The 22,700-nt window shown below is 61.3% G+C and overlaps 4 protein-coding genes across 12 annotated transcripts; 3 read left to right on the plus strand and 1 right to left on the minus strand.

Moving 5' to 3' along the window:
* Nucleotides 1-755: 755 nt before the first annotated feature.
* On the plus strand, nt 756-2,836 carry RNF151 (ring finger protein 151). The gene is made up of 4 exons (XM_001082447.5): nt 756-784; nt 1,169-1,314; nt 1,620-1,716; nt 2,321-2,836. Exons 1-4 carry the CDS (start codon nt 782-784, stop codon nt 2,810-2,812), a joined length of 738 nt encoding a protein of 245 aa, XP_001082447.2. The 5' UTR covers nt 756-781; the 3' UTR covers nt 2,813-2,836.
* A 634-nt stretch (nt 2,837-3,470) lies between these two features.
* TBL3 (transducin beta like 3) lies at nt 3,471-10,328 on the plus strand. Of its 4 annotated transcripts, none has more exons than XM_028841029.2 (22): nt 3,471-3,857; nt 5,466-5,517; nt 5,607-5,702; nt 5,786-5,833; nt 5,947-6,088; nt 6,172-6,256; nt 6,337-6,507; nt 6,596-6,671; nt 6,754-6,847; nt 6,936-7,117; nt 7,197-7,338; nt 7,445-7,503; nt 7,600-7,703; nt 8,203-8,350; nt 8,443-8,673; nt 8,747-8,817; nt 8,905-9,061; nt 9,133-9,191; nt 9,336-9,439; nt 9,525-9,596; nt 9,689-9,847; nt 9,929-10,328. In XM_028841029.2, the coding sequence occupies exons 5-22, from the start codon at nt 6,052-6,054 to the stop codon at nt 10,060-10,062; spliced, it is 2,085 nt and encodes a 694-aa protein (XP_028696862.2). In that variant the 5' UTR covers nt 3,471-3,857; nt 5,466-5,517; nt 5,607-5,702; nt 5,786-5,833; nt 5,947-6,051; the 3' UTR covers nt 10,063-10,328. The 4 variants fall into 4 exon arrangements, with proteins under 4 accessions (XP_028696862.2, XP_028696863.2, XP_014980820.3 ...); XM_028841030.2 differs by having other exon boundaries at nt 3,471-3,672; XM_015125334.3 differs by having other exon boundaries at nt 3,471-3,610.
* Nucleotides 10,292-16,041, minus strand: NOXO1 (NADPH oxidase organizer 1). Of its 5 annotated transcripts, none has more exons than XM_001082129.5 (9): nt 15,573-16,041; nt 12,484-12,740; nt 12,309-12,389; nt 12,026-12,101; nt 11,738-11,915; nt 11,370-11,554; nt 11,163-11,276; nt 10,804-10,921; nt 10,292-10,730 (listed from the first exon to the last, which is right to left on the minus strand). In XM_001082129.5, exons 2-9 carry the CDS (start codon nt 12,547-12,549, stop codon nt 10,427-10,429), a joined length of 1,122 nt encoding a protein of 373 aa, XP_001082129.3. In that variant the 5' UTR covers nt 12,550-12,740; nt 15,573-16,041; the 3' UTR covers nt 10,292-10,426. The 5 variants fall into 5 exon arrangements, with proteins under 5 accessions (XP_001082129.3, XP_077841377.1, XP_014980823.2 ...); XM_077985251.1 differs by having other exon boundaries at nt 12,484-12,575; nt 15,573-16,035; XM_015125337.3 differs by having other exon boundaries at nt 12,026-12,098; nt 12,484-12,575; nt 15,573-16,004.
* On the plus strand, nt 15,542-22,660 carry GFER (growth factor, augmenter of liver regeneration). Of its 2 annotated transcripts, none has more exons than XM_028841033.2 (3): nt 15,542-15,882; nt 16,152-16,348; nt 22,460-22,660. In XM_028841033.2, exons 1-3 carry the CDS (start codon nt 15,625-15,627, stop codon nt 22,608-22,610), a joined length of 606 nt encoding a protein of 201 aa, XP_028696866.1. In that variant the 5' UTR covers nt 15,542-15,624; the 3' UTR covers nt 22,611-22,660. The 2 variants fall into 2 exon arrangements, with proteins under 2 accessions (XP_028696866.1, XP_001082639.1); XM_001082639.5 differs by lacking the exon at nt 22,460-22,660 and adding an exon at nt 17,267-19,163.
* The last annotated feature ends 40 nt before the right edge of the window (nt 22,661-22,700 follow it).

Raw genomic sequence — 22,700 nt, forward strand, 5'->3', positions numbered from 1 at the left:
AGACACTTGGTTTGGGAGGCTGGGCCCCTGCTCTGGGCAGCAGTTTCCCTGGGAGTTTAGTTCTCACTGCCTTGGAGCTACCCCTGAGTGTCGGACCCTAAGTGAAGACCCCTAGTGGGTCAATGCCTGAAGCCCCTATACTCTAGGAGCCCTAGGAGCTGCAGCCCTCTGGAGAGAAGAGGGCGGCAATCCCTGTGATCCCACTGAAGCCCTGGCCTCGGGGAAAGAGCTCCATGAAGCTTGGTTCATCTCAGCTCACTACAGCTTCTGCCTCCCGGTTTCAAGCAGTAATGCCTCAGCCTCCCAAGCAGCTCGGACTACAAGCACCTGCCACCACGCTCGGCTAATTTGTTTGTATTTTTAGTAGCGATGGGTTTTCACCATGGTGACCAGGCTGGTTCGAACTCCTGACCTCAAGTGATCTGCCTGCCTCGGCCTCCCAAAGTGTTAGGCTTACAGGCATGAGCCACTGCACCCAGCCCTGTGACTTAAAAGAGGTGGGGTCTCACTGAGTTGCCCAGGCTGGTTTCCTGGGCTCAAGTGATCCTCCTGCCTTAGCCTCCCAAACTGCTGGGATTACAGGTGTGAGCACTGTGCCCAGCTACCTGTGATCCTCTACAGAAGGGAACAAGGGCTGGGCTGTACAGGGTCTCTGGGCCCTGAACCAGGGTTGTGATTGGCTTGAGCTGGACAATGCTATTGTGATGTCAGCCCACACCCACTGTGAAATGCAGGCTCCTGAGCTCTGGGGGCCTGTGGAGCTGCTGTCTAGACACAGATCATGGTGAGCCTGGGGTCCTCTTACTTCCAGCCCTTAGATGTGTGCCCAACTCCAGAAACTTGCCCAGTTGTTCAGGGATCGACCCCACTGCACTTGGAAAGGGTGGGCAGTGGGTCGCAGGCCCCCATATGGTACAATGAAACCTGGAAGGCTCTGGCTAGGTCTGATTCTAGGCTAAGGCCCCCGTCTCCAACCAGGGATTAGTAGTCCTGGGGTAGGGGGCCCTAACCCCTACAGCTGCCCCCTCAAAGTGGGTGCTGAGCCAGCCCCTCTACTTGAAGTTCTGTGGCTCACCTCCCCGCCCAAAGCTTGCTAGGCTGTTGCTGGGTATGTGGACCAGGGACTGGATCACTGTCCCAGCCAGGTCCTGACACCTGGCCTTTGCAGAGTGGCGGGTATGATCTCAACCTCTTCGCCAGCCCTCCTGACAGCAACTTTGTGTGCTCCGTCTGCCATGGGGTTCTCAAGAGGCCAGCAAGGTTGCCATGCAGCCACATCTTCTGCAAAAAGTGCATCTTCCAGTGGCTAGCCAGGTGCCACCGGGTACCCAAGGGGCTGGGAGGGGAGGAGTGAGACTGGGGGCCATTGCTGTGGCCCAGAACAGAGGGGAAAGTCAGCCAAAAGACTCAGCCACGAAATCTCCCTAAACTAAAATGTGTATACCCTCACTCAGTGGCATCTGCAGACCCCGGCCCCAGCCTCAGAGATGAGAGCGCCCTGTAATATGCCCTGATGCCTCCTCCAGCTGATGAAGGGACCACCTGGGTCACCGAGTGAGAGCTTGACCAGGGCTCCCTTCCTACTCCCAACACTCACCCCTACTCATGCCTCCTTCCAGACAAAAGACCTGTCCGTGCTGTAGGAAAGAGGTGAAAAGGAAAAAGATAGTCCGCGTGAATAAACTCCGGAAAACCATTGGCCGCCTGGAAGTCAAGGTAGCTCAGAGTACCCACTCCCCCGACCCTCGACCCTTCTCACCCTTGTAGGGGTGGGGCAGGGCCAGGAGAGGGGGCAGGAGAATCCTATCCTCAGAGAGACAAGTGCAGCCTTGGGAGGACCAGACGTGGCTGAGTTTGAATCGTGGCTTTACTGCTTAGTTGCTGTGTGACTTTAAGCAAGTCACCTAACTTTTCCGAGCCCCGGGGTCTCAGCTGTAAAATGGAGATTATAGAGGACTTACAGAGGATTTTCAGAGGATCTAGTGCCTGGTGTGCTGGCCACTACTCTCCAGCCCCCTAGTTTCACAGATGGGTAAACTGAGGTTAAAAAGGACAGCCTGGCATCCATACCACTCACCAGACCAACCCAACTGTGTACCTTCCAGTTCCCCAAGACTCAGGCCTCACCCCCTCCCCTGGAACTTCTAGCTTCTTCCCACTTCCAAGCATTTGCCCCAATGTTCTCTCCACCCACTCACCCAAGTCAGAAAAGTGTGGGAGGCTCCCGGTTCCCTGGTTACTGGTGAATGGAAAGCCAGGGGTGGGGGGTTCTGGGGCTGTCCCGCCTGATTTCTTCACACGTGTTCTTCTTCACCCTCAGTGCAAGAATGCCAACGCTGGCTGCATAGTGACGTGCCCCCTGGCCCATCGCAAGGGGCACCAGGACTCATGCCCCTTCGAGCTAATGGCCTGCCCCAACGAGGGCTGCACCTCGCGCGTGCCGCGTGGGGCCCTGGCAGAGCACCGGCAGCACTGCCAGCAAGGATCCCAGCAGCGCTGCCCCCTGGGCTGCGGGGCCACGCTGGACCCGGCCAAGCGCGCTCGCCACAACTGCTACCGGGAGCTGCACAATGCCTGGAGCGCGCGCCAGGAGCGCAGTCGGACCCTGCTGCTGTGCCTTCTGCGGCGCGTGCGCTGGCTGCACCGAGCCACCAGCGTCGTTCGCCGAGAGCTGGCGGAGCTCAGCAACTTCTTGGAGGAAGACACCGCTCTGCTGGAGGGCACCTCACAGGAGGAGGCCAAGGTCGCCCCAGAAGGCAACGCTGGGGCTGAGGTGGTGGGGGAGCCCAGGGCCAACGTACCTTGTAAATAGGTCAATAAAAGCGGAGCCCAGGCCTGCCTGCCTCTGTGCCTGCGGCCCTCACAGCTGTCACCGGTGTATCCCTACCGCCCTCTCCAGGCATTTGCCTGCTCTCTTTCATCTTTTCTTTTTCTTTTTTTTTGAGACAGAGTCTCGGTCTGTCGCCCAGGCTGGAGTGTAGTGGCGCGATCTCGGCTCACTGCAACCTCTGCCTCCCGGGTTCACGCCATTCTCCTGCCTCAGCCTCCCGAATAGCTGGGACTACAGGTGCCCGCCACCACGCCTGGCTAATTTTTTTGTTTTTAGTAGTGACGGGGTTTCAGCGTGTTAGCCAGGATAGTCTCGATCTCCTGACCTCGTGATCCACCCATCTCGGCCTCCCAAAGTGCTGAGATTACGGGCGTGAGCCACCGCGCCCGGCCACGAATGCCTTTTTATACTGTTATCAAAGAGCCAGGCCACCAGCGACGCCACCCGCGCCGGTCTACCCTCACCGGACCGCGAAGCACCCTCAGGGCTCATGGCCCTCCCTCCAGGCCGGAAACGTCTCCGCCCCCTTCCGGTTCCCGATGCAGCAGCCACTGCCCGAAGCAAAGATGGCGCCAAGCGCGCCGCGCCGGTGAGGACGTCACAGTGGTCGCGCGCGGTGACGCCATCGCGGCGCGCCGGGAGTGTGGAGTTCTGTGAGGAGTTCGGTGCCAACCTCTGTCACGCGGCGGCGGCTGCCGGGGCCCTAGCCGGTTTCAGCTGGAGCGGCGGCGGCGGCAACATGGCAGAGACCGCGGCCGGAGTGGGCCGCTTCAAGGCCAAGTGAGCCGGGAGCGCTGGGGCCGCGCGGGGAGGGAGCTCGGTTCGCAGCCGGCCTAGCGGAGGTGCGCGTGGAGCGGGCACGCATTCTGGTCCGTGGAGGCGACAGGCCATGTGTGCGCCGGCTCGCGGGGTCGCGGAGGCTGCGGTGATACCAGGCGGGAGAGCCGGCCCCGACTGCTCTCGGGGAGGACGGCGATCGGAGCCTGGCCGCCGGGAGCAGCAGCGTGGGCTCATCGAGAAGCCGGCTGTGGGTGGAGTGGGGACCAGAAGTCCCGATGAGGGGAGGAGAGGGCTGAGCCTAGGTCGGGGCTGGTCCTGGGAGGCGGCGGGAGGCGAAGAACCACCTCTGAGCAGTCGGCCTGGGGACGTTTTACCCGCGATCTCTCTTCTCCAGGGAGCAGGTAGACAGCGGGAGAGGGGCGGGTCTGCAGAAGCCCAGGAGGCCCTGAGTTCTGTGCCCCGTCACTCCCCAAGCCTTTGTCGAATAGCAGTACTGGTGCCCCTGCCCTGGCAGCGCAGCCTCGGGATTAGCGTTTCCACTGGCAGCTATGGGGCTTTGGTTGTGCCAAGCACTGGTAAAGGAAGGTCCCAGGCTGGCAGCACCGCCATGGGAGGGTCAACTGGGTGCGGGGGCTCAGGGGCTGCTTTCGTTTTGGCAGTCAGGCTTCCAGAAGTGCAGTGAGTCAGACCTTGACATCTGGGAAGAGAAGCCCAGGCTGCAAGGAACGGGGGGAAGATAGGAAACCCGTCCCAGAGGCTGGGACAGGAGCAATGGGGTGCACTGTGGGCCATGAGAGGGAAGGAAAGTAGAGGCAAGGATGGCAGAAGCTCTTCTGGGCAAGGTCTGGGAGGTGTGTGGGCAGAAGGGAGGGGTTGATGCAGGGCAGTGACATCTTCAGTTATGTTCTGAAAGGTACCTGGCAGCAGGGTTAAGAGGTAGGTAGGGGAGGCCGGGAGCAGTGGCTCACGCCTATAATCCCAGCAATTTGGCTCACACTTGTAATGCCAGCAATTTGGGAGGCCAAAGTGGGTGGATCACGAGGTCAGGAGATGGAGACCATGGTGAAACCCCCATCTCTACTAAAAACAAAAAACTAGCCGGGCGCGGTGGCAGCTGCCTATAGTCCCAGTTACTCGGGAGGCTGAGGCAGAATGGTGTGAACCCGGGAGGTGGAGCTTGCAGTGAGCTGAGATCGCGCCACTGTACTCCAGCCTGGGTGACAGATGGAGACTCCGTCTCAAAAAAAAAAAAGAAAGAAAGAAAAGAAGAGGTAGGTAGGGGGCCCAGTGAAGAGGCCAGAGTGGCTGACCAGAGGCTGCGATGGCCTGGACCAGGTGGAGGCAATGGAGAGGGAAGGAGGAGGGGCAGGAGTGAGGTCACAGAAATGACAGCTGCTCATGAGACCTGGGCTCTGGGCAAGCCTGGGGATGAAGGGAGAAGCCAGCGAGGGGAAGAAGTATGCCAGACCTTAGGGATGAAGACACTGGGAGGATGTGCTCTGGGCTGGCTACCCAGGCCTGGCCACCCACCGCCGGCAGGGGTGTCCCCAAGGACCCCCCTGGCTCTCACTGGGGAATCCCTGAGAATCCTGGGCTGTTGGGCTGACTCTGCCTGACACAGGCCCACCCCCTGCTGCCTCAAGTATCACCAGCCCAGGTCTCCACTTCTCAGTGACGGGGGTAGCAACAGCCCCCTGTAGTACTGCTGGTTCCACCCCATGCCGTCTCTGCTGTTGCCCAGAAACTCAAGGGCAGGGGACATTGGGGTCACCTCAAGAGGAGCACCCAACACAGGGCTGGGCCCTGGGGACTGAAGGGGTGGGTGGTGCTCACTCGCCCCCTGCTCTCCTTCCAGCTATGCTGTGGAGCGTAAAATTGAACCTTTCTACAAGGGCGGAAAAGCACAGGTACCAGCCTGGGGAAGGGCAGGGGGGCGGGCAGCCAGAGACCGTGGGGGGTGACGAATGTTGCCTGGCTGAGACCCCTCTGTCCCCAGCTGGACCAGACAGGCCAGCACCTCTTCTGCATCTGTGGTACCAGAGTCAACATTCTGGAGGTGGCCTCGGGGGTCGTGCTGCGGAGTCTGGAGCAGGTGAGGGTAGCCTGGGTGGGTGAGGGGTAAGTGGAGGGGGCAGCCCACTCACACCGTGCTCTGCACACCAATCTTTCCCCTAGGAGGACCAGGAGAACATCACTGCCTTTGACCTCAGCCCTGATGATGAGGTACGCAGGGCGGGGCCTGGAGGGGACCTGCCCCAGCGCCTCCTCCCAGACTGAGTCCAGGAAGCTGTGAGCAGGGTGTTGCTGCCCCTCTGCTGACCTGTATCCTCCCCCAGGTGCTGGTGACAGCCAGCCGGGCATTGCTGCTGGCTCAGTGGGCCTGGCGAGAGGGCAGCATTACCCGCCTGTGGAAGGCGATACACACAGCCCCCGTGGCCACCATGGCCTTCGACCCCACCTCCACGCTGCTAGCCACAGGTAGGGCCCTGCAGCACAGGTGGGTATCGGGCACAGATGCAGGGGCTTTGGGCATTCCACTCCCTCACCTTGCTTCCCTGCAGGTGGCTGTGACGGGGCCGTGCGCATCTGGGACATCGTGCGGCACTATGGGACACACCACTTCCGAGGCTCGCCCGGTGTTGTGCAGTGAGTTGGGGGGTGGAGGGGGAGGGCAGAGGCACTGCCCAGACTGCACAGCTCACCTATCCTGTCCCATCCGCCCGCAGCCTAGTGGCCTTCCACCCGGACCCTACACGCCTGCTGCTCTTCTCCTCAGCCGCGGATGCCGCCATCCGCGTGTGGTCACTGCAGGACCGGTCGTGCCTGGCTGTGCTGACTGCCCACTACAGCGCTGTCACCTCACTGACCTTCGGCGCCGACGGCCACACCATGCTCAGGTCAGCAGTGGGCCCTGGTACGAGGGGGAGGCTTGGAAAGTGGGGGCCGAGGCTAAGACTTGACCTGAGGTTGCTGTTGCTGCCCCAGCTCCGGCCGTGACAAGATCTGTGTCATCTGGGACCTTCAGAGCTGCCAGGCCACAAAGACCGTGCCTGTGTTTGAGGTGGGGATGCCTGGAGGCCAGGGCTGGTTGAGTTGGGTGGGGAGGGGGCATGACAGCAGCCTGTGACCCAGTTCGTCTCCAGAGCGTGGAGGCCGCTGTGCTATTGCCAGAGGAGCCAGTGTCCCAGCTGGGTGTGAAGTCCTCAGGCCTGTACTTTCTGACAGCCGGCGACCAAGGTGTGTTGGGCCGGGATACGGGCAGCGGTATGGGGCTGGGGAAGGCCTGTGGACCTGAGTCTCAGCAGCCCTGTCCCCACCCACACAGGCATTCTGCGCGTGTGGGAGGCAGCTTCCGGGCAGTGTGTGTACACGCAGGCCCGGCCACCGGGCCCCGGGCGGGAGCTGACTCACTGCACCCTGGCCCGCACTGCTGGCCTGCTCCTCAGCGCCACCGCCGACCACAACCTGTTGCTCTATGAGGCTCGTTCCCTGCGGCTGCAGAAACAGGTGCACACCTGCCCTTGCTCTGTCTGGAGGCTGCGGGCACCAGCCCTCCTCTTATCTCCTGCCCCCTGCCGCCCTGCAGTTCGCTGGCTACAGTGAGGAGGTCTTGGATGTCCGGTTTCTTGGCCCCGAGGACTCCCACGTCATCGTGGCCTCCAATAGCCCCTGCCTGAAAGTGTTTGAGCTGCAGACGTCAGCCTGCCAAATCCTCCATGGCCACACGGGTGAGTGGGGCCAGCCCACCTGACACCCTGGGACCTGCCTGGGTCCCTTGCTTGCTTCCCTTCCCACATCTTGCTGTGTGACCTATACCTCCCCACAACATCTCAGATATCGTCCTGGCCCTGGATGTGTTCCGGAAGGGATGGCTCTTTGCCAGCTGTGCCAAGGTGAGGCACCCTGAGAGGTAGGGGCAGAGGCACCAGGCGGGGAGGCCACGCAGTAGGCCCATGGACCAGCCTCTCTCGTCAACTCCCTGTCCCCAGGATCAGAGCGTCCGTATCTGGAGAATGAACAAGGCTGGCCAGGTGATCTGCGTGGCTCAGGGTTCCGGTCACACACACAGCGTGGGCACCGTCTGCTGCTCTAGGTAGTGAGTCGGGGCTGGGCCCAGGGGTGTCAAGGAGGTGGAGGCCCAGGCCTGCCAGCAGGGGCTGCCACTCAGGGAGCTGGGGAGGCAGCGGCAGCTTTGGCTTGCTCTGAGGCTCCAGCCCAGAGATGTGGAACAGAACAGGACAGGATATCCCTGCGTGCCTCGAGGGCAGTCCTCAGAAGTAGCCCCGGCGAAGTGGTTAAAGGGGGAAGGGAACTAGGCAGAGAGAACGATTCTGCATGAGGCCCAGGTGGAGAGGTGACCCCTGCATGTAGGCCTGGGGTCCTGTGGCTGGGGCTGAGTCACCAGGTGCTGCAGGTGTACAGTGTACACAGGGCGTGATCCTACAGGTGCCTGAGGGTGACCCAGGCCAACCCGCATGCTGGGACGGTCCCCGTGGTCTGGACCGTGGGCTCCCAGGCTGGCCCTGTGGGGAGCTGGCCATCAGGACTGGCCGGGGCTCAGCTGTGTCTCCTCCTCTCCTGTTGGGCCACAGGCTGAAGGAGTCCTTCCTGGTGACAGGCAGCCAGGACTGCACTGTGAAGCTGTGGCCTCTTCCCAAAGCCCTGCTGTCCAAGAACACAGCCCCAGACAACGGCCCCATCCTCCTGCAGGCCCAGACCACTCAGCGCTGCCATGATAAGGTGACTCCATAGCCACGGGGGTGGGGGTGTGGCCAAGCCCTTGCTGGCGGGGGGCGGGGGTGTGCTGAGCCACCACCTTCTCCCATTGCCAGGACATCAACAGCGTGGCTATTGCCCCCAACGACAAGCTGCTGGCCACAGGCTCACAGGACCGCACGGCCAAGCTCTGGGCCCTGCCGCAGTGCCAGCTGCTGGGTGTCTTCTCAGGTCACCGGCGTGGCCTCTGGTGCGTCCAGTTCTCTCCCATGGACCAGGTGCTGGCCACAGCCTCAGCTGATGGCACCATCAAGCTCTGGGCGCTCCAGGACTTCAGCTGTCTTAAGGTAAGCGGCGATCCAGGCCCTCCCCACCTCTCGCCCTGGTGACATCTCATGCCCTACCCCCTCCTCTTTGCAGACATTCGAGGGGCACGATGCTTCTGTGCTGAAGGTGGCCTTTGTGAGCCGTGGCACACAGCTGCTGTCCAGGTGAGTGGTCTGGGGCAGGGCAGCGATGGGGTGGGGGATGGCGGGGTGACCTGCCTGACGCTGAGCCTCTCCCCACCCCAAACCCAGCGGCTCGGATGGCCTCGTGAAGCTCTGGACCATCAAGAACAACGAGTGTGTGCGGACGCTGGATGCCCACGAGGACAAGGTCTGGGGGCTGCACTGCAGCCGGCTGGATGACCGCGCCCTCACTGGGGCCAGCGACTCCCGAGTCATCCTCTGGAAGGTTGTGGGCCCCAAGGGCAGGGAAGAGTCGGGGTGGAGTGGAGGCCCCATCTGACCCCAGTCTGACCCCAGGATGTGACCGAGGCGGAGCAGGCAGAGGAGCAGGCCAGGCAAGAGGAGCAGGTGGTCAGGTAAGACCAGGGCAGTGGCGCCCCTCCCGGCATCAACACTGCTCTGTGCTGTAGGGAAACTGAGGCTGAGCACCAGGCTTGCTGCCTGCTGACTCCGATGGCTCTGCCAGCGGCCCTCAGTGGCCTCTCTTCCCCTCCCCGCAGGCAGCAAGAGCTGGACAACCTGCTGCATGAGAAGCGGTACCTGCGAGCACTGGGCCTGGCCATCTCCCTGGATCGGCCCCACACCGTGCTGACTGTCATCCAGGGTCAGTGCTCACCCAGGGGCAAGAGGCTGGGTCTACGGACCACTGGGCTCTGCTTTCCCCAGCTCAGCCTTCCCTCCTCCCACAGCCATCCGGAGAGACCCTGAGGCCTGCGAGAAGCTGGAAGCCACCATGCTCCGACTGCGGCGAGACCAGAAAGGTTGGGGGCCGGTCAGGGTGGGTGGCCCGGCGGGCAAGGGCCAGTCATGGCAGATTGACTGGGCAAGAGGATGAGGGTCCTGTTGCCCACAGAGGCCCTGCTGCGCTTCTGTGTCACGTGGAACACCAACTCGCGGCACTGCCACGAAGCCCAGGCCGTGCTGGGTGTGCTCCTGCGGCGCGAGGCCCCCGAGGAGCTGCTGGCCTACGAAGGCGTGCGGGCAGCGCTTGAGGCCCTGCTGCCCTACACTGGTACGTGGGCACAGCCTGGGGTTGGGGGATCCTGGGGGGCGTGTGGACCACCCCCCTGACCTCCTTCTTGTCCAACCCCAGAGCGGCACTTTCAGCGGCTCAGCAGGACACTCCAGGCCGCCGCTTTCTTGGACTTCCTGTGGCACAACATGAAGCTGCCTGTGCTGGCGGCCACCCCCACACCCTGGGAAACCCATAAAGAAGCGCTCCCCTAGCCGGTCCGGTCTCTCTCCAGTCCATCCTGAACCCCTGGAAAACCCATAAATGCCGCTTTCCTAGCCGGCCCTATCTCTCTGGACTCCAGTCCAGCCCCTACCCTGGCCAACACCCTACCTAGCCAGCCAGAAGGGCACTGGAGCTGATGGTCTCCGCCTTACCAAGCCCATCCCGCACCCTGGCATGGCAGAGATCCAGCCCGCGGCTCCGCACGCTTAGACGGTGGGGGTCATTCAGAACAAGCTTTACTCAGAGGAACAGCAAATACCCGCCTCCCGTCCTGCTGGCCAGGGAGATCCGCCCTCCCCGCTCCTCCTCAGCCCTGGGATGGCGCGGTCCATCCCCGCATCGGGATTCTGGCGCTCACCGCTCCGTAGTAGGGTGCGGCACAGGCACAGGGTCCACGCACCCTCGAGACGGGCCCTGGCGCCCTGGGCGCCGCTCCAGGGCCCTGCGTGTGACGGTGCAGCAGCGGCTCTGGATGGCGCCCGCCGAAGGTCGGGTGGGCACGGTGGGGGGAGGGGCGGTGGCCTGGGAGGCTTCCCGGGAGCCCCGGGCCTCACCGGCCGGGTCGTCTCCTCCACGGAATCCCGTCCCGCTCAGGAGTGCGCCCAGCCCTTCCGGTCGCAACAGCACCGCGGGGAGGAGGCCCTCCCGGTCGCCATACCTGCGAGGGGCGGGGTGTGGTTAGGGCCCCGCCGGCCTCGGCTAGCCTCCCCCGCCCACGCCCGCTCGCGTACCTGCACAGCCACCAGCCGCGGTCTGACTTTTCCAACACGCGCACGCGCGCCCCCGCGGGCACGGACAGCTCATCTGCGCGGTTGCTCTCGTAGGCGCGGGAAGCACAGAACTGGGGACCTGGGAGTGGGTGCTTGGAGTCACCGCGGGGCAGCATAGGCCAAGGCCCACCCGCACCCTTCAAATTCTCCTTGCTTGAGTCTGCTGACCGCGGGGCCGCTCTAAAACCGGTTCCGGGCTTCCTCTAGGTGCGGAGACCAAGCACGGATTCCTGGGCCGCCCTGCCCGCGATGCTTCTGACCCAGTCTTGCCACACGGTCAAGCCGTAATGGTGGCATGAGGGGTGGGGTTAGGCGCATACCGCTGCTGCCTAGGGACCGGCCTCTCTCCCGGCCCCGGCCCGGGGCCGCCTCCTCCAGGTAGGGCGCTGGAAACCAGGCCATCTGCTGGTCCTCGTTCTCCACCAGCCACCAGCCTGTGCGCAAAAAGTGGGCAGGGACTCAGATCTCGAGCCTCCCTCGGGTCCAGGGGCAGAGGGACAAATCCCTGGGTTATTGGCGGGCCCTACCTGAGGGGTGCCGCAGCAGCACGTCCAGGCTCTCCTGGGCCCGCGCCTGAAAAGGCCGATTCCGCGTATCCTGGGTACAGAAGGGCTGCAGGCAGCGCAGGCTCTGAGTCTCCAGACTGTGGATGGAGAGGCGGCCCGCAGTGCGCGAGACAGGCGGCTCCTCTGGGGCGGGCAGGATCACTCGGCTGGGAAGGGCAGCCCGCACGAGTGAGAGGTAGGCGGATGGGGAAGGTGAAACCGGAGGCGCCACCCGGCAAGACCGTCAGCCTCCCAGTGTCTGCCCCTATTCGCTGGCTGTTCCCCCCACCCTACACCTCTCCCAGCTCCAAACGCCGCTGCAGGCTGGGAGTTTGGGACGAGTCAGGCACCTGCCGGGTGGCAGCGCGGGCTCCAGGTCCACGGGTTGCGGTGCGAAGAAGCCAGTGATCGCCGGGCTCCATGCCACACGCTCTGCAGTCGCCAGCAGCCTCCGAGAATAGGTTTCCAGCAGCTGCAGGCGCGCCAGGCCGCGGCTCGTGCGCCCCCCGTGTGCCAACAGTGGTGCATCTTAAGGCGCCACAAAAACGTGCTGTGATACCCCGCTTTGGGCTTCACTGGTCCCTGGCGCCCCAGGCAAACCACCGCCTTCCCCGCCCCCATACCCAGGCTGGCCTGACCGAGAAGCTTTGGGAGAACGCGGTCAGATCTCCGCAGCAGGCCCGCCTCCACCGGGAAGGTCTCCTTGAGGGTCTTCTAAGGGCAGGAACGGGGGCATCGGTCTTCCAGAGCCCACTGTGCACCCTTGGGAGGGCGGGGTCCCTCACCCAGATGGCAGGGGCTGGGAGCTTCAACGGGGACGAAGGGCCTTCAGTGGGAGTCACTGATGGGAGGCAGTCCAGTGGGAGGCAGCCGGGTGGGGAAGCTGCCACCGTGGCATCAGGGTGGCCCAGGGTCACTCACCTTGAGCCGCCTGAATTCGTCCCAACTCCTGCGCACGAAGGTGTCACTGCCGTCTGACCAGCGCACACAGAAGGCAAAGGTCTGGGGGACAAAAAGTTGGGAGTGCCTTGGAGGTGTTGGTCCCGGCACCCCCTTCCTATGCCTTGGGGCCACTAGGGACCCAGCCAGGTCTTACTTGGAGCCTCTTGATCTGCACCAGGGCTGCTCCTTGCACTGAAACTGGGTATCGGGGGCCTGCCATGGCTGTGGCCTCCAGGCTGCAGACTCCTGTAATGGGTGAGGACCCTTCTGCCTCCCTGTGCTTGAGAGGGCTCTGGGGGACCCAGAAGACTCTGGGATAGAATCTGGCGACGCCTCAAGCCTGTGGGGTCCTTGTGGAGCCGCCCCAGCCTAGTCCTTTGCAGCTTTCTTGCTGTCTCCCAAGTCCACTATCTGGGGGCAGGAGCACAGGGATTGGGGGACTTCCAGGCAGAGCTGCTAGGAGGAAGAAGAATGAGCTTTCCAGCCCTGGAGGCGTGCAAGACTGAAGAAGGGGCGGAGGGTAGGCGGAACTGCTGCCTGGGGCCCTCCTGCCTGCCTCTGGCCACTGGAGGAGGGAGAAGGCAGGGCTAATCAAAGTGCTGCCTGTCCTGCCCACCTCTCTGGATTCCCCTGCTCTGTGAGGTAATTGCCCTGCTAGGGTGCGCCCAACAACTCTGTCTTTGAACTAGCCTGGGGATTTCTGTGCAGAACCAAGGCCTCAGTGCTGAAAGCTTTAAGTGTGTTGTCTGACTTAATCCTAATGCTGGAGGAAAGGTCTCTTAATGTCCCCAACTAATAGGCAAGGAAATGTGTGTTAAATGCGTAATTATTGTGAGCTTTTGTGTACATGCTGGGGGAGGGGCAGACCTCACATGCTGAACCCAGGGGTTCCCCTGCAGTGAGGAGACTTGGGGTAGGAGAAAGAGGGCCCATCTGTGCAGTCACTGGCACTTGTTGGGTGGGGGTGGAGGTCAGGGAAGTGGTCACTAGGGCTGTTTTGAGAACCACCTCTCAATTCATGATTTGCCATGACTTACTGCAAACATGGCCTGGGCAGAGGCTCGCTCAGGTGCCCCACCTCTCTGGCTGCTTCCTTATAGTTCAGGCTTCGGAAGCCACATTCAACCCTGGCACACAGTGGTTCTTCCTGGTGCTGGGGTCACCAATTCTGTGTTGGGATGCCCCTACTCCAGCCCCTTCAGGGAGTGGTCAGCCTCTGGGGCATCCCTCCAGGAAGCTGCCCTGGCTGCAACAAAGGGCCTTTGTGTGTCTGTCCCATCAGCACTGGCTGAGGCCCTCAAGCTGTCCCTGGTCCTGGCATGGGCAATGAACACCTGCTCACATAGGGCTGATTTGCAGGGTGCCCCCAGCCAGCTGTCACCTTCTCCCTGATCTCAGCTGAAGGCGTAGCTGACCTGGTGGGGTCCAGCGTGTGAACCCAGGGGAGACCTTGCTCCCCTGGAAGACAGGAGAGAAGCTGGGGAGGATTTATTCAAAAGCAGAAGCCTAGAGGGATTCTGAGGCTGCCTCCCCACCCCAGCTGACAGCCCTGCCCCACACTCCATCAGCCCTGCATGGTTTCCAGTTTTTCCTCCCCTACCCTTTTTTCTTACCTGAATAGTACAGCCACCCCACCCTCCATCCGTATGCTCCTCACTTGCCCCTACAAAATCCACTCCAAGGACAGACACACCTGTAATCCAAGCACTTTGGGAGGCCGAGGCAGGGGGACTGCTTGAGCTCAGGAGTTCGAGACCAGTCTGGGCAACATGTTGAGACCTCTATCTATGCCCCCGCAAAATACAAATATTAACTGGGTATGGTGGCGTGTGCCTGTAGTCCCAGCTACTTGGGAGGCTGAGGTGGGAGATCACTTGAGACTAAGCAGTCGCAGCTATAATGAACAAGATCATGCCACTGCACTCCACTCTGGGTAATGGAACAAGACCCTGTCTCAAAAAAAAAAAAAAGAAAAAAGAAAAGAAATCCACTCCCCATATGATAGCCAGAGGAATCTGCAGCAAACTGAAATGGGATCAGATTGAGTAGCCTTGCCCAAAACTGTCTAGCATCTTCCCCCTACCCTCATAATAAACTCCCAATCCCCGCAGCTGCTGACTAAGTCTTGGTGGGTCCCTGCCCATGCCTGGATCTCCCCTCCTACCTTACAACCCTCCCTAGCGTCCCACTGGCCTTTTTGTTCCTGCAAAATGCCAAGACCCTGCCACCTTGGGCTTGGTCTCGAAGGCGCTCCTCAGCTGATTCCTCATCCTTCAGATAGGAGGAGGTCTCAAGGAGGCCTTCCAGATTTACCACACCCTTGCATGGACCCACCAGTTTGTACGTGAACATTTATGAGTGTGAGTCCTTGTTTTTTTTTCCTATCTTGACCACTGAATTATGAACAGAGGAGGTCAGGGAACAGAGCTGTGTTCCCTGCTCCGCCCAGCACCTGGAACAGCGCTTGGAACAGAGCAGTCACTGCACAAATAATAGCGGAATGGATAAATGAACGCAAGGAGGCAGAGGAATCGCAGAGGCCGCTCCAACTGGGAGCCCGACCCCTCACCCCAGGTTCTAGGGTCCGCGGCAGCTGGCGGGGGGCGCCGGGGAGCCCAAGGCACGCGCCAGCCCTCTGCGGCCGCGCCCCGCCCTGCGTTGCCAGGCGCCCGTTGCCATGGCGCCAGGGCGGTGACACCAGCCCAGAACCCTAGCGCGCGCCGCAATCTGTGCGGTCACGCCCGCCCCGCGTTGAGAAGGCGCTGGGCAGCCAGCCGGTGGGACGCGCCCCTCAGCGGAGGGCACAGAGCCTGGCCGCAGGAACGCAGGACACTCAGAGCGGAGCGATGGGGGCGTCGCGGGCCGCAACACGGACTTTGCCTGAGTGTCAGCCCAGGTCCACAGCGCGCCCGCGGCGCACCTTCCGCTGCGCACCTTCCGCCACACACTGCTCTTCTACTGGAGGAAGCGAGAGCGCCGCCACGGACGGCGCAACCACGGCGTGCGCCGCGGATCGAGGCCCCGGGGTGCCAGCAGGCTCCGGCCCTCCAGCTCCGTCCCTGCCCCTGGCCCCGGGCCCGGCCCCGCCCCGGTCCGCCCCGCGGCCTCTGGCTCCGCCTCCACACGGGCCCGCGCGCCGGCCCCCGCCCCCAACTCCGCCCCAAGCCCCAGCTCGGGCCCGGCCCCCGCGAGCACGGCGCGCGCCTCCGGCTACTGTAGCTGCGCGCTGGCCTGGAAGCTGACCTGGAGGCTCATCTGGAGGCCGAGCTGGCCCGGCAGGCCTTGCGCGGGCAACATGGCGGCGCCCGGCGAGCGGGGCAGCTTCCACGGCCGGAATCTCTTCTTCCTGCCGGGAGGCGCGCGCTCCGAGGTGATGGACGACCTGGCGACCGACGCGCGGGGCCGCGGCGCGGGGCGGAGAGACGCGGCCACCTCGGCCCCGACGCCAGCCCAGGCGCCGACCTCCGAGTCTCCTGTCGCCGTGGACGCCTCCCGGAGGCGGCCGTGCCGGGCCTGCGTGGACTTCAAGACGTGGATGCGGACGCAGCAGAAGGTGCAGATCCCTGCCCGACTTCTCCCAGCCCCGCGCAGCCGCTGCCCCTGCCCCCGCCCAGGTGCCCCGGCAGAGCTCCCCGGGGTTGCCTGTCCCTGAACCTTGCCCCCGGGTAAGCCCGGCCTTACAGCCTTCATCCGCGCGTGGGTTGGATCGTCTGCAGGGCTTTGGCCGGAGTCCAGTGGGCCACCGGCTGGGCCGTAGAAGGGGGAGCTTTGGGCGCTTCTGTTCGGAGAATGAACTCACTCTTGGTTGGCCTGCTTCCGCAGCGGGACACCAAGTTTAGGGAGGACTGCCCGCCGGATCGCGAGGAACTGGGCCGCCACAGCTGGGCTGTTCTCCACACCCTGGCCGCCTACTACCCCGACCTGCCCACCCCAGAACAGCAGCAAGACATGGCCCACTTCATACATTTATTTTCTAAGTTTTACCCCTGTGAGGAGTGTGCTGAAGACCTAAGGGAAAGGTAAGATGTGTTTGCACGCAGCAGAGCTTTGCACTGCAGCCTGGGCTGGGGCTCCTGGCTGACGTAATAGCGGGGAACATAGAGAAACGGATGCAGAGGTGGCAGAAGTTTGCTGAGGAGCAGGGACCTCCAACAGGTGAGGCCTGGGGCCATCTGAGCCTCCTCGTCTTGTCTCAAAAGCCAAACTGTTGGGATCTGCTGCTGAGTACTGCTCCTGCCACAGCCACAGGACTCCAGGAAGGGCTTCCCTGCCTTGTCTGGCACTGAAGACGGCTCCCCGCAAGTTAGGGAGGACTCCACTTTGCCTGACTTCTAGAGCAGGACTGCTGGTTTTAAAATCTTGGAAATCCACTGCTTTTGCCCCCAAGAGCCACCTCTTCCTCACTGAGGCATCCAAGAGCCAGCACTGGCCCTTGCGGGTGTTTCTAGACCAGATGTCTAGGGCAGAGTTGCCATTGTTGCTGTAAGCCTGGGCAGTTAGAATTAAGTCTCTTGCTGAACTGAGGCACCAGGGCCTCCCTCAGGTGCTAAGAAACAAGTCCAGTTTTCAGTTACAAGGCTGTGCCCAGCCCCACCCAGGCCACACTCTGCCTGAGGCCAGAGACGCTGGATGCCGCTTCCTGGGTGTTAGAAGCTTATAAATTTGCCAGGTCTGTGCTGTGATGTCTTGCCTTGAGGCCTCGTTGGAGTTTGCCAAGCTCTCCAGGTGGGTGTTTGAGCAACCCTGGGAGTTCATCACACCCGGGAGCTGCAGGGTCAGCCCTGTTCTGGGAATTCCTGTCCCTTGGAGCATAAGGGCACTCCCAGGTGTAGCTCACAGCAGTGCCCCAGTTGTCTTTCCTTGGGAGCAGACAGGGAACTGGCAGGGGCAGTGGAGCCGCTGCGTCCTCCCATTCTTTACATGCTCTCCCTATGCAGGCTGTGCAGGAACCAGCCAGACACCCGCACTCGGGCAGGCTTCACGCAGTGGCTGTGCCACCTGCACAATGAAGTGAACCGCAAGCTGGGCAAGCCTGACTTCGACTGCTCAAAAGTGGATGAGCGCTGGCGCGACGGCTGGAAGGATGGCTCCTGTGACTAGAGGGTGGTCAGCCAGAGCCCATGGGACAGCGAGCCAGGCGCCTATGGAGTGGCCTGGTTGGACAGGGGCAGGGCACTCATTAAAGTGCATCAGAGCCAGAGCCTGTTGTGTCTCAGTTGGGTGGTCCCCAGGACACTGCCCGTGGGGACCTGCCCTGCCCCTGTTAGGTTTGGAGCAGAAGTGGAGGTGCACACAGCAGGCACCCACTGGCCTCCTCCTCAGTGGAGGCCCCAAGGAGCTGCAGCTGAACTGCAGGTGAGGGAGGCAGGAACAGCCTGGGCTGCCCCTTGGCATTCAGGATGTGACTTCCTGCCCACCGCATACCCTGGTGCCTCGCTTCTCACACAGGAAGACAGCAGGCCTGGCTGGGCGTCCCTGTGCCTGTTCCTGGAGGCCAGGCCTTTGCCTTCCCACTATGCAGCCAGGCATGCCCCTGCCCCCCGTGGCTCTGTGCTGCTCACTTTAGGGGGCTCAGTTCTCTACTCCGCTCAGTCCCTACAGGGAAAGCTCAGGCAGGGTCTTTCTGAGGGTCCACCAGCCATCCTGCCCTCTCCCTGCCTGGCACATGCCTGCCAGCGTTGTGCCATGCCTGTCCACAGGGGATTCGTGGGGCCCGCTTCCTCAGAGTTTGAAGCCCAAATGAAACGTTGAAGTGACTGAGGACCTGGCTTCAGTGTGTTTTCTGCTGGGTCTTATAGCAGTGGGCAGGGCTTGTTCCATCCCTGTGTGCCCAGCTGCATTTCCTGCTGGGGTCCTCGTTCCTCAGGAGGAGAGAGATCCCTACATGAGAATGAGCTGGGAACAGCAAGGACGCTGATTGGTTGGGGCGGGGAGGCCAGAGTAGCTGATGCAGGGGCCCCAGGAGTACAGGGTGGCCAGACGGCACAAGGTCTCCAAGGCCCCGGCAGAGCCATGGCTTCTACTCCCAGCTCCCCTGACAGGAAGTTCCTGGTGGGTTTGGAGCCAGGGGATGGCATGGAGTGATGTGGCTTTGAAGGGTCCTCTGGCTGCTGAGCTGGGATGAGGCAGGGAAGGGTGGAACAGGAAGACTGGTGAGGAAGCCGGGGCAGTCACCAAGTGACCACTGAGAGGAATACCCACCCCACGGCAGGGGCAGATGTGGGTACATTAAGGGGAGAGCCAGAGAACTCATGGGGTGAGGATGGAGTCGGAGGAGACTGCTGGGAGCTGCCGTGTGTGTCGCAGATGGAGAAGGCTGTGAGTGCAGCAAGTTGAGGGGTGACTGGGACCCAGCTTTTGAGCCTCCCCAGCCAGAGCGGCCCAGCAACAGTGTCCTGTGGCCATAAAACTCCAGGGACCTCTATCCTCCAGGAGTCTCAGCTTTTCCCTGGGCGCAGGCCCACCTTGGCATGGCCTCCTCAGGCCTGTGTGGAGGAAGCTGACATGTCCCCACCAGATTGGCCCTTTGGAGCTGCTGGCTTCTGTAGAGGCTGCCCAGAGGGGCCAGGTGGCACAAATGAGAGAGGGGAGATGGGGGGCAGCCAGGAGAGAAGGTGACCCTTCCTCGCCCAGACACAGCGCTTCTCTCTGGCCTTTCCCAAGGCCCGTGAGTGTCTCAGGAACCAGCTGGTTCTCTGGTAAGGCTGTGTTCAGCTCAGGAACATACCACCTGTATCTGCTGTCCCTCCTGCCCCCCGCCCCCTCCCCGCCTTGCCTTTTTCCCTGTCTTCCTTAAAGTTTCACTCCTGAATAAAACTTCACTTTGCCTTAGAATCTTTTTTTTTTTTTTTTCTTTGTGTTGAGACAGAGTCTAGCTCTGTCGCCCAGGCTGGAGTGCGGTGGAGCAATCTCGGCTCAATGCAACCTCCATCTCCTGGGTTCAAGCAATTTCTCCTGCCTCAGCCTTCCGAGCAGCTGGGATTACAAGCGCCCGCCACCATGCCCTACTAATTTTTGTGTTTTTAGAGACGGGGTTTCACTGTGTTGGCCAGGCTGGTTTTGAACTCCTGACCTCATGATCCGCCCGCCTCAGCCTCCCAAGATGCTGGGATTACAAGCGTGAGCCACTGCACCAGGCCAGAGTCTGTTTTTTTGGGGCATCCAGGCCAGTGGAACTCTAGTGCAAGAAAAACACCAGCTCTGGATTGAGCCTGGTGTTCCAGAGCTGTTGACACGCAGACCAAAGGAGCCAGCCCAGAGGGAGGAGGGACCCCAGCAGGATGGTGCCCTGGGCTCCTAAGGCTCACAGGTCACAGATGAGGGACCTATGAGGTAAGAGGAATACCAGGAGGGAGGAGGACCTCCAAGTGGGGCACAGTGGCTCATGCCTGTAATCCCAGCACTTTGGGAAACCGAGGCGGGCAAATCGCTTGTGGTCAGGAGTTCGAGACCAGCCTGGTCAACATGACGAAACCTCGTCTCTACTAAAAATACAAAAAAAAAAAAATTAGCTGGGCGTGGTGGTGCACCTGTAATCCCAGCTACTCCAGTGGCTGAGGCAGGAGAATCGCTTGAAAGCCCATGAGGCAAAGGTTGCAGTGAGCCAAGATTGCACCACTGCACTCCAGCCTGGGTGACAGAGTGCGACTCTTAAAAAACCAGAATTGAGCTGACAGCAGCATCAGACTTGCCCTTGGGATTGGCATGGAGGTCAGCATAGGGTCCAGCCCCACAGGGTCGGTGGGTTTTCCTCCCCATGTGCCGAGATGAGCGATTATAGAAATAAAGACACAAGACAGAGATAAAAGACAGCTGGGCCCGGGGGACCACTACCACTAAGACGCGGAGACTGGCAGTGGCCCCAAATGCCAGGCTGCGCTGATATTTATTGGATACAAGACAAAGGGGCAGCCGGGCGCGGTGGCTCAAGCCTGTAATCCCAGCACTTTGGGAGGCCGAGACGGGCGGATCACGAGGTCAGGAGATCGAGACCATCCTGGCGAACACAGTGAAACCCCGTCTCTACTAAAAAATACAAAAAAATAGCCGGGCGAGGTGGTGGGCGCCTGTAGTCCCAGCTACTCAGGAGGCTGAGGCAGGAGAATGGCGCAAACCCGGGAGGCGGAGCTTGCAGTGAGCTGAGATCGGGCCACTGCACTCCAGCCTGGGTGACAGAGCGAGACTCCGTCTCAAAAAAAAAAAAAAAAAAAAAAAAAAAAAGGACAAAGGGGCAGGGCAAGGAGTGTGAGCCATCTCCACTGATAGGTAAGGTCACGTGTGTCATGTGTCCACTGGACAGGGGGCCCTTCCCTGCCTGGCAGCCGAGGCAAGCGGAGGGAGAGAGAGAGACAGCTTATGCTATTATTTCCACATATCCGAGACTTTTGGTACTTTCACTAATTTACTACTGTTATCTAAAAGGCAGAGCCAGGTGTACAGGATGGAACATAAAAGCGGACCAGGAGCGTGACCACTGAAGCACAGCATCACAGGGAGACGGTTAGGCCTCCAGATAACTGCGGGCAGGCCTGACATCAGTCAGGTCCTTCACAACAGGTGGAGGATTAGAGGCTTCTCTAAACTCCCCCAGGGAAGGGGAGACTCCCTTTCCCAGTCTGCTAAGTAGTGGGTGCTTTTCCTTGATACTGACGCTACCGCTAGACCATGGTCGGTTAGGTCCATTTGGTAACGGGTGTCTTCCCAGACGCTGGCGTTACCACTAGACCAAGGAGCCCTCTGGTGGCCCTGCCTGGGCATAACAGAAGGCTCACACTCGTCTTCTGGTCACTTCCCACCATGTCCCTTCAGCTCCTATCTCTATGGCCTGGCTTTTCCTAGGGTATGATTGTAGAGCGAGGATTATTATAATATTAGAATAAAGAGTAATTGCTGCAAACTAATGATTAATGATATATATAAATCATATCTATGATCTAGATCTAGTAAATGTCTTATGTTATGTATTTGATTATACTGAAACAGCTCACGCCCTCGGTCTCTTGCCTGGGCACCTGGGTGGCTTGCCGCCCACAGGTCAGTGGCAACCTTGAGTTTAGGTGCCGGTGGGAGCCGATTCTGCCAGGTCTCAGAGGGAGGGAGAGGAGGGTGTTGCAGGCAGAGGATGGAAAACTCGAGTTTGCTGCTAAAGGAAGCAGTAACGTGAGGCAGCTGGAGGGGAGGCGGGGTCAACACTGTTTGGCTTTTTAGGAGAAAGTGCAGCATGTCTGGGTGCTGATGTCAGCGATGAAGTAAAGGAGGGGAATGGATGACACAGAGGGGCAGTCTGGGGGACGGGTGAAAGGGGTTGGGGTCGAACGCACAGTGTGATGGACTTGGAACACAATGAGTAGCGCCTCTGGCAACACCTGCTCTGCCCACGTGTGCCCAGCAAGACTGAAGAAAGAGCTCCAGACCAGAATCAATGAGTTCCGGGGGGCTGGGCCGGGCAGCACCATCTGTGCCCCGGGTTGGTGTAGCAGGGACCTGGGTTGCTTATTATCTGAGGAACGGTGACAACAGTCTCTGCCACTATACAGGTAAAGCACTTGGCGCTGTAAATGCTCAGTCAGTGCAGATACCTCAGTGCTCTAGACAGAAACCTAGGAGTCATCTGAACTTCCAGCCTGGTAGGAACGTGAGGAGAGGGACCTTGTTGCACCCAGGGCTGGGGTCTGTGGAGGGGACCCAGCGGGAAGCAGGGCAGCCAGGCACCACCCCCACCCGACTGCTGGTCTCTGATGCCTCTCCCCCCTGGAGTCCAGACTAGGGGCTTCAAGTGCGCTGGGGAGACCCAGGAGTAGGGAGGGCATTGGAAGTGCCAGCCCCTGGCCGTGGGCAAGGAGCAGACACACGGAAACCAACACTCCCAATGGCACTCGCCACGGTGCCTCTGCCTCCTCCCTCAACAGGTGCTCCTGGGGCCAACGCCTATCTTCCCACCAGACCCTTCCCGCCAGAGGCTAAAACCTGCTGAACGAGCAGCTAGAGCACAGTGGGGGCCCATGGGAAAGACCCCAGTTATCCATCTGGTCTTCCTAAGACCAGGGCCAGGGAGCCAGTCCCCTCTCCCGTGGGTTGCGGGAAGATGCTGCAGCCCGTGGGTCTCCTACCCCTTTACTCTCTCACCCAAGGGCCCTTCGAAGAGGAGCGGACTCCTCCTGTGTGTCCTCCTGGCTACAGCAAAGTCTGCGCCCAGCGCCCGCGCCCCACCCAGCCCCATGGGGACCTGGCTGGCGGGTTCCTGAGGATGGCCTCGATCTCGGGACCGGGGCAGGCAGGTGAGGGTGGGGGATGGGAAGCGGGCGCGGCGGAGGGAGAGGAGGGACCCGGCCCCGCGCGCGTGGACCCAGTAGGGGGCGCGGGCTCGGCCCC

The sequence above is a fragment of the Macaca mulatta genome, chromosome 20 (assembly GCF_049350105.2).
Source record: "Macaca mulatta isolate MMU2019108-1 chromosome 20, T2T-MMU8v2.0, whole genome shotgun sequence".
In the NCBI taxonomy this organism is placed as follows: domain Eukaryota; kingdom Metazoa; phylum Chordata; class Mammalia; order Primates; family Cercopithecidae; genus Macaca; species Macaca mulatta.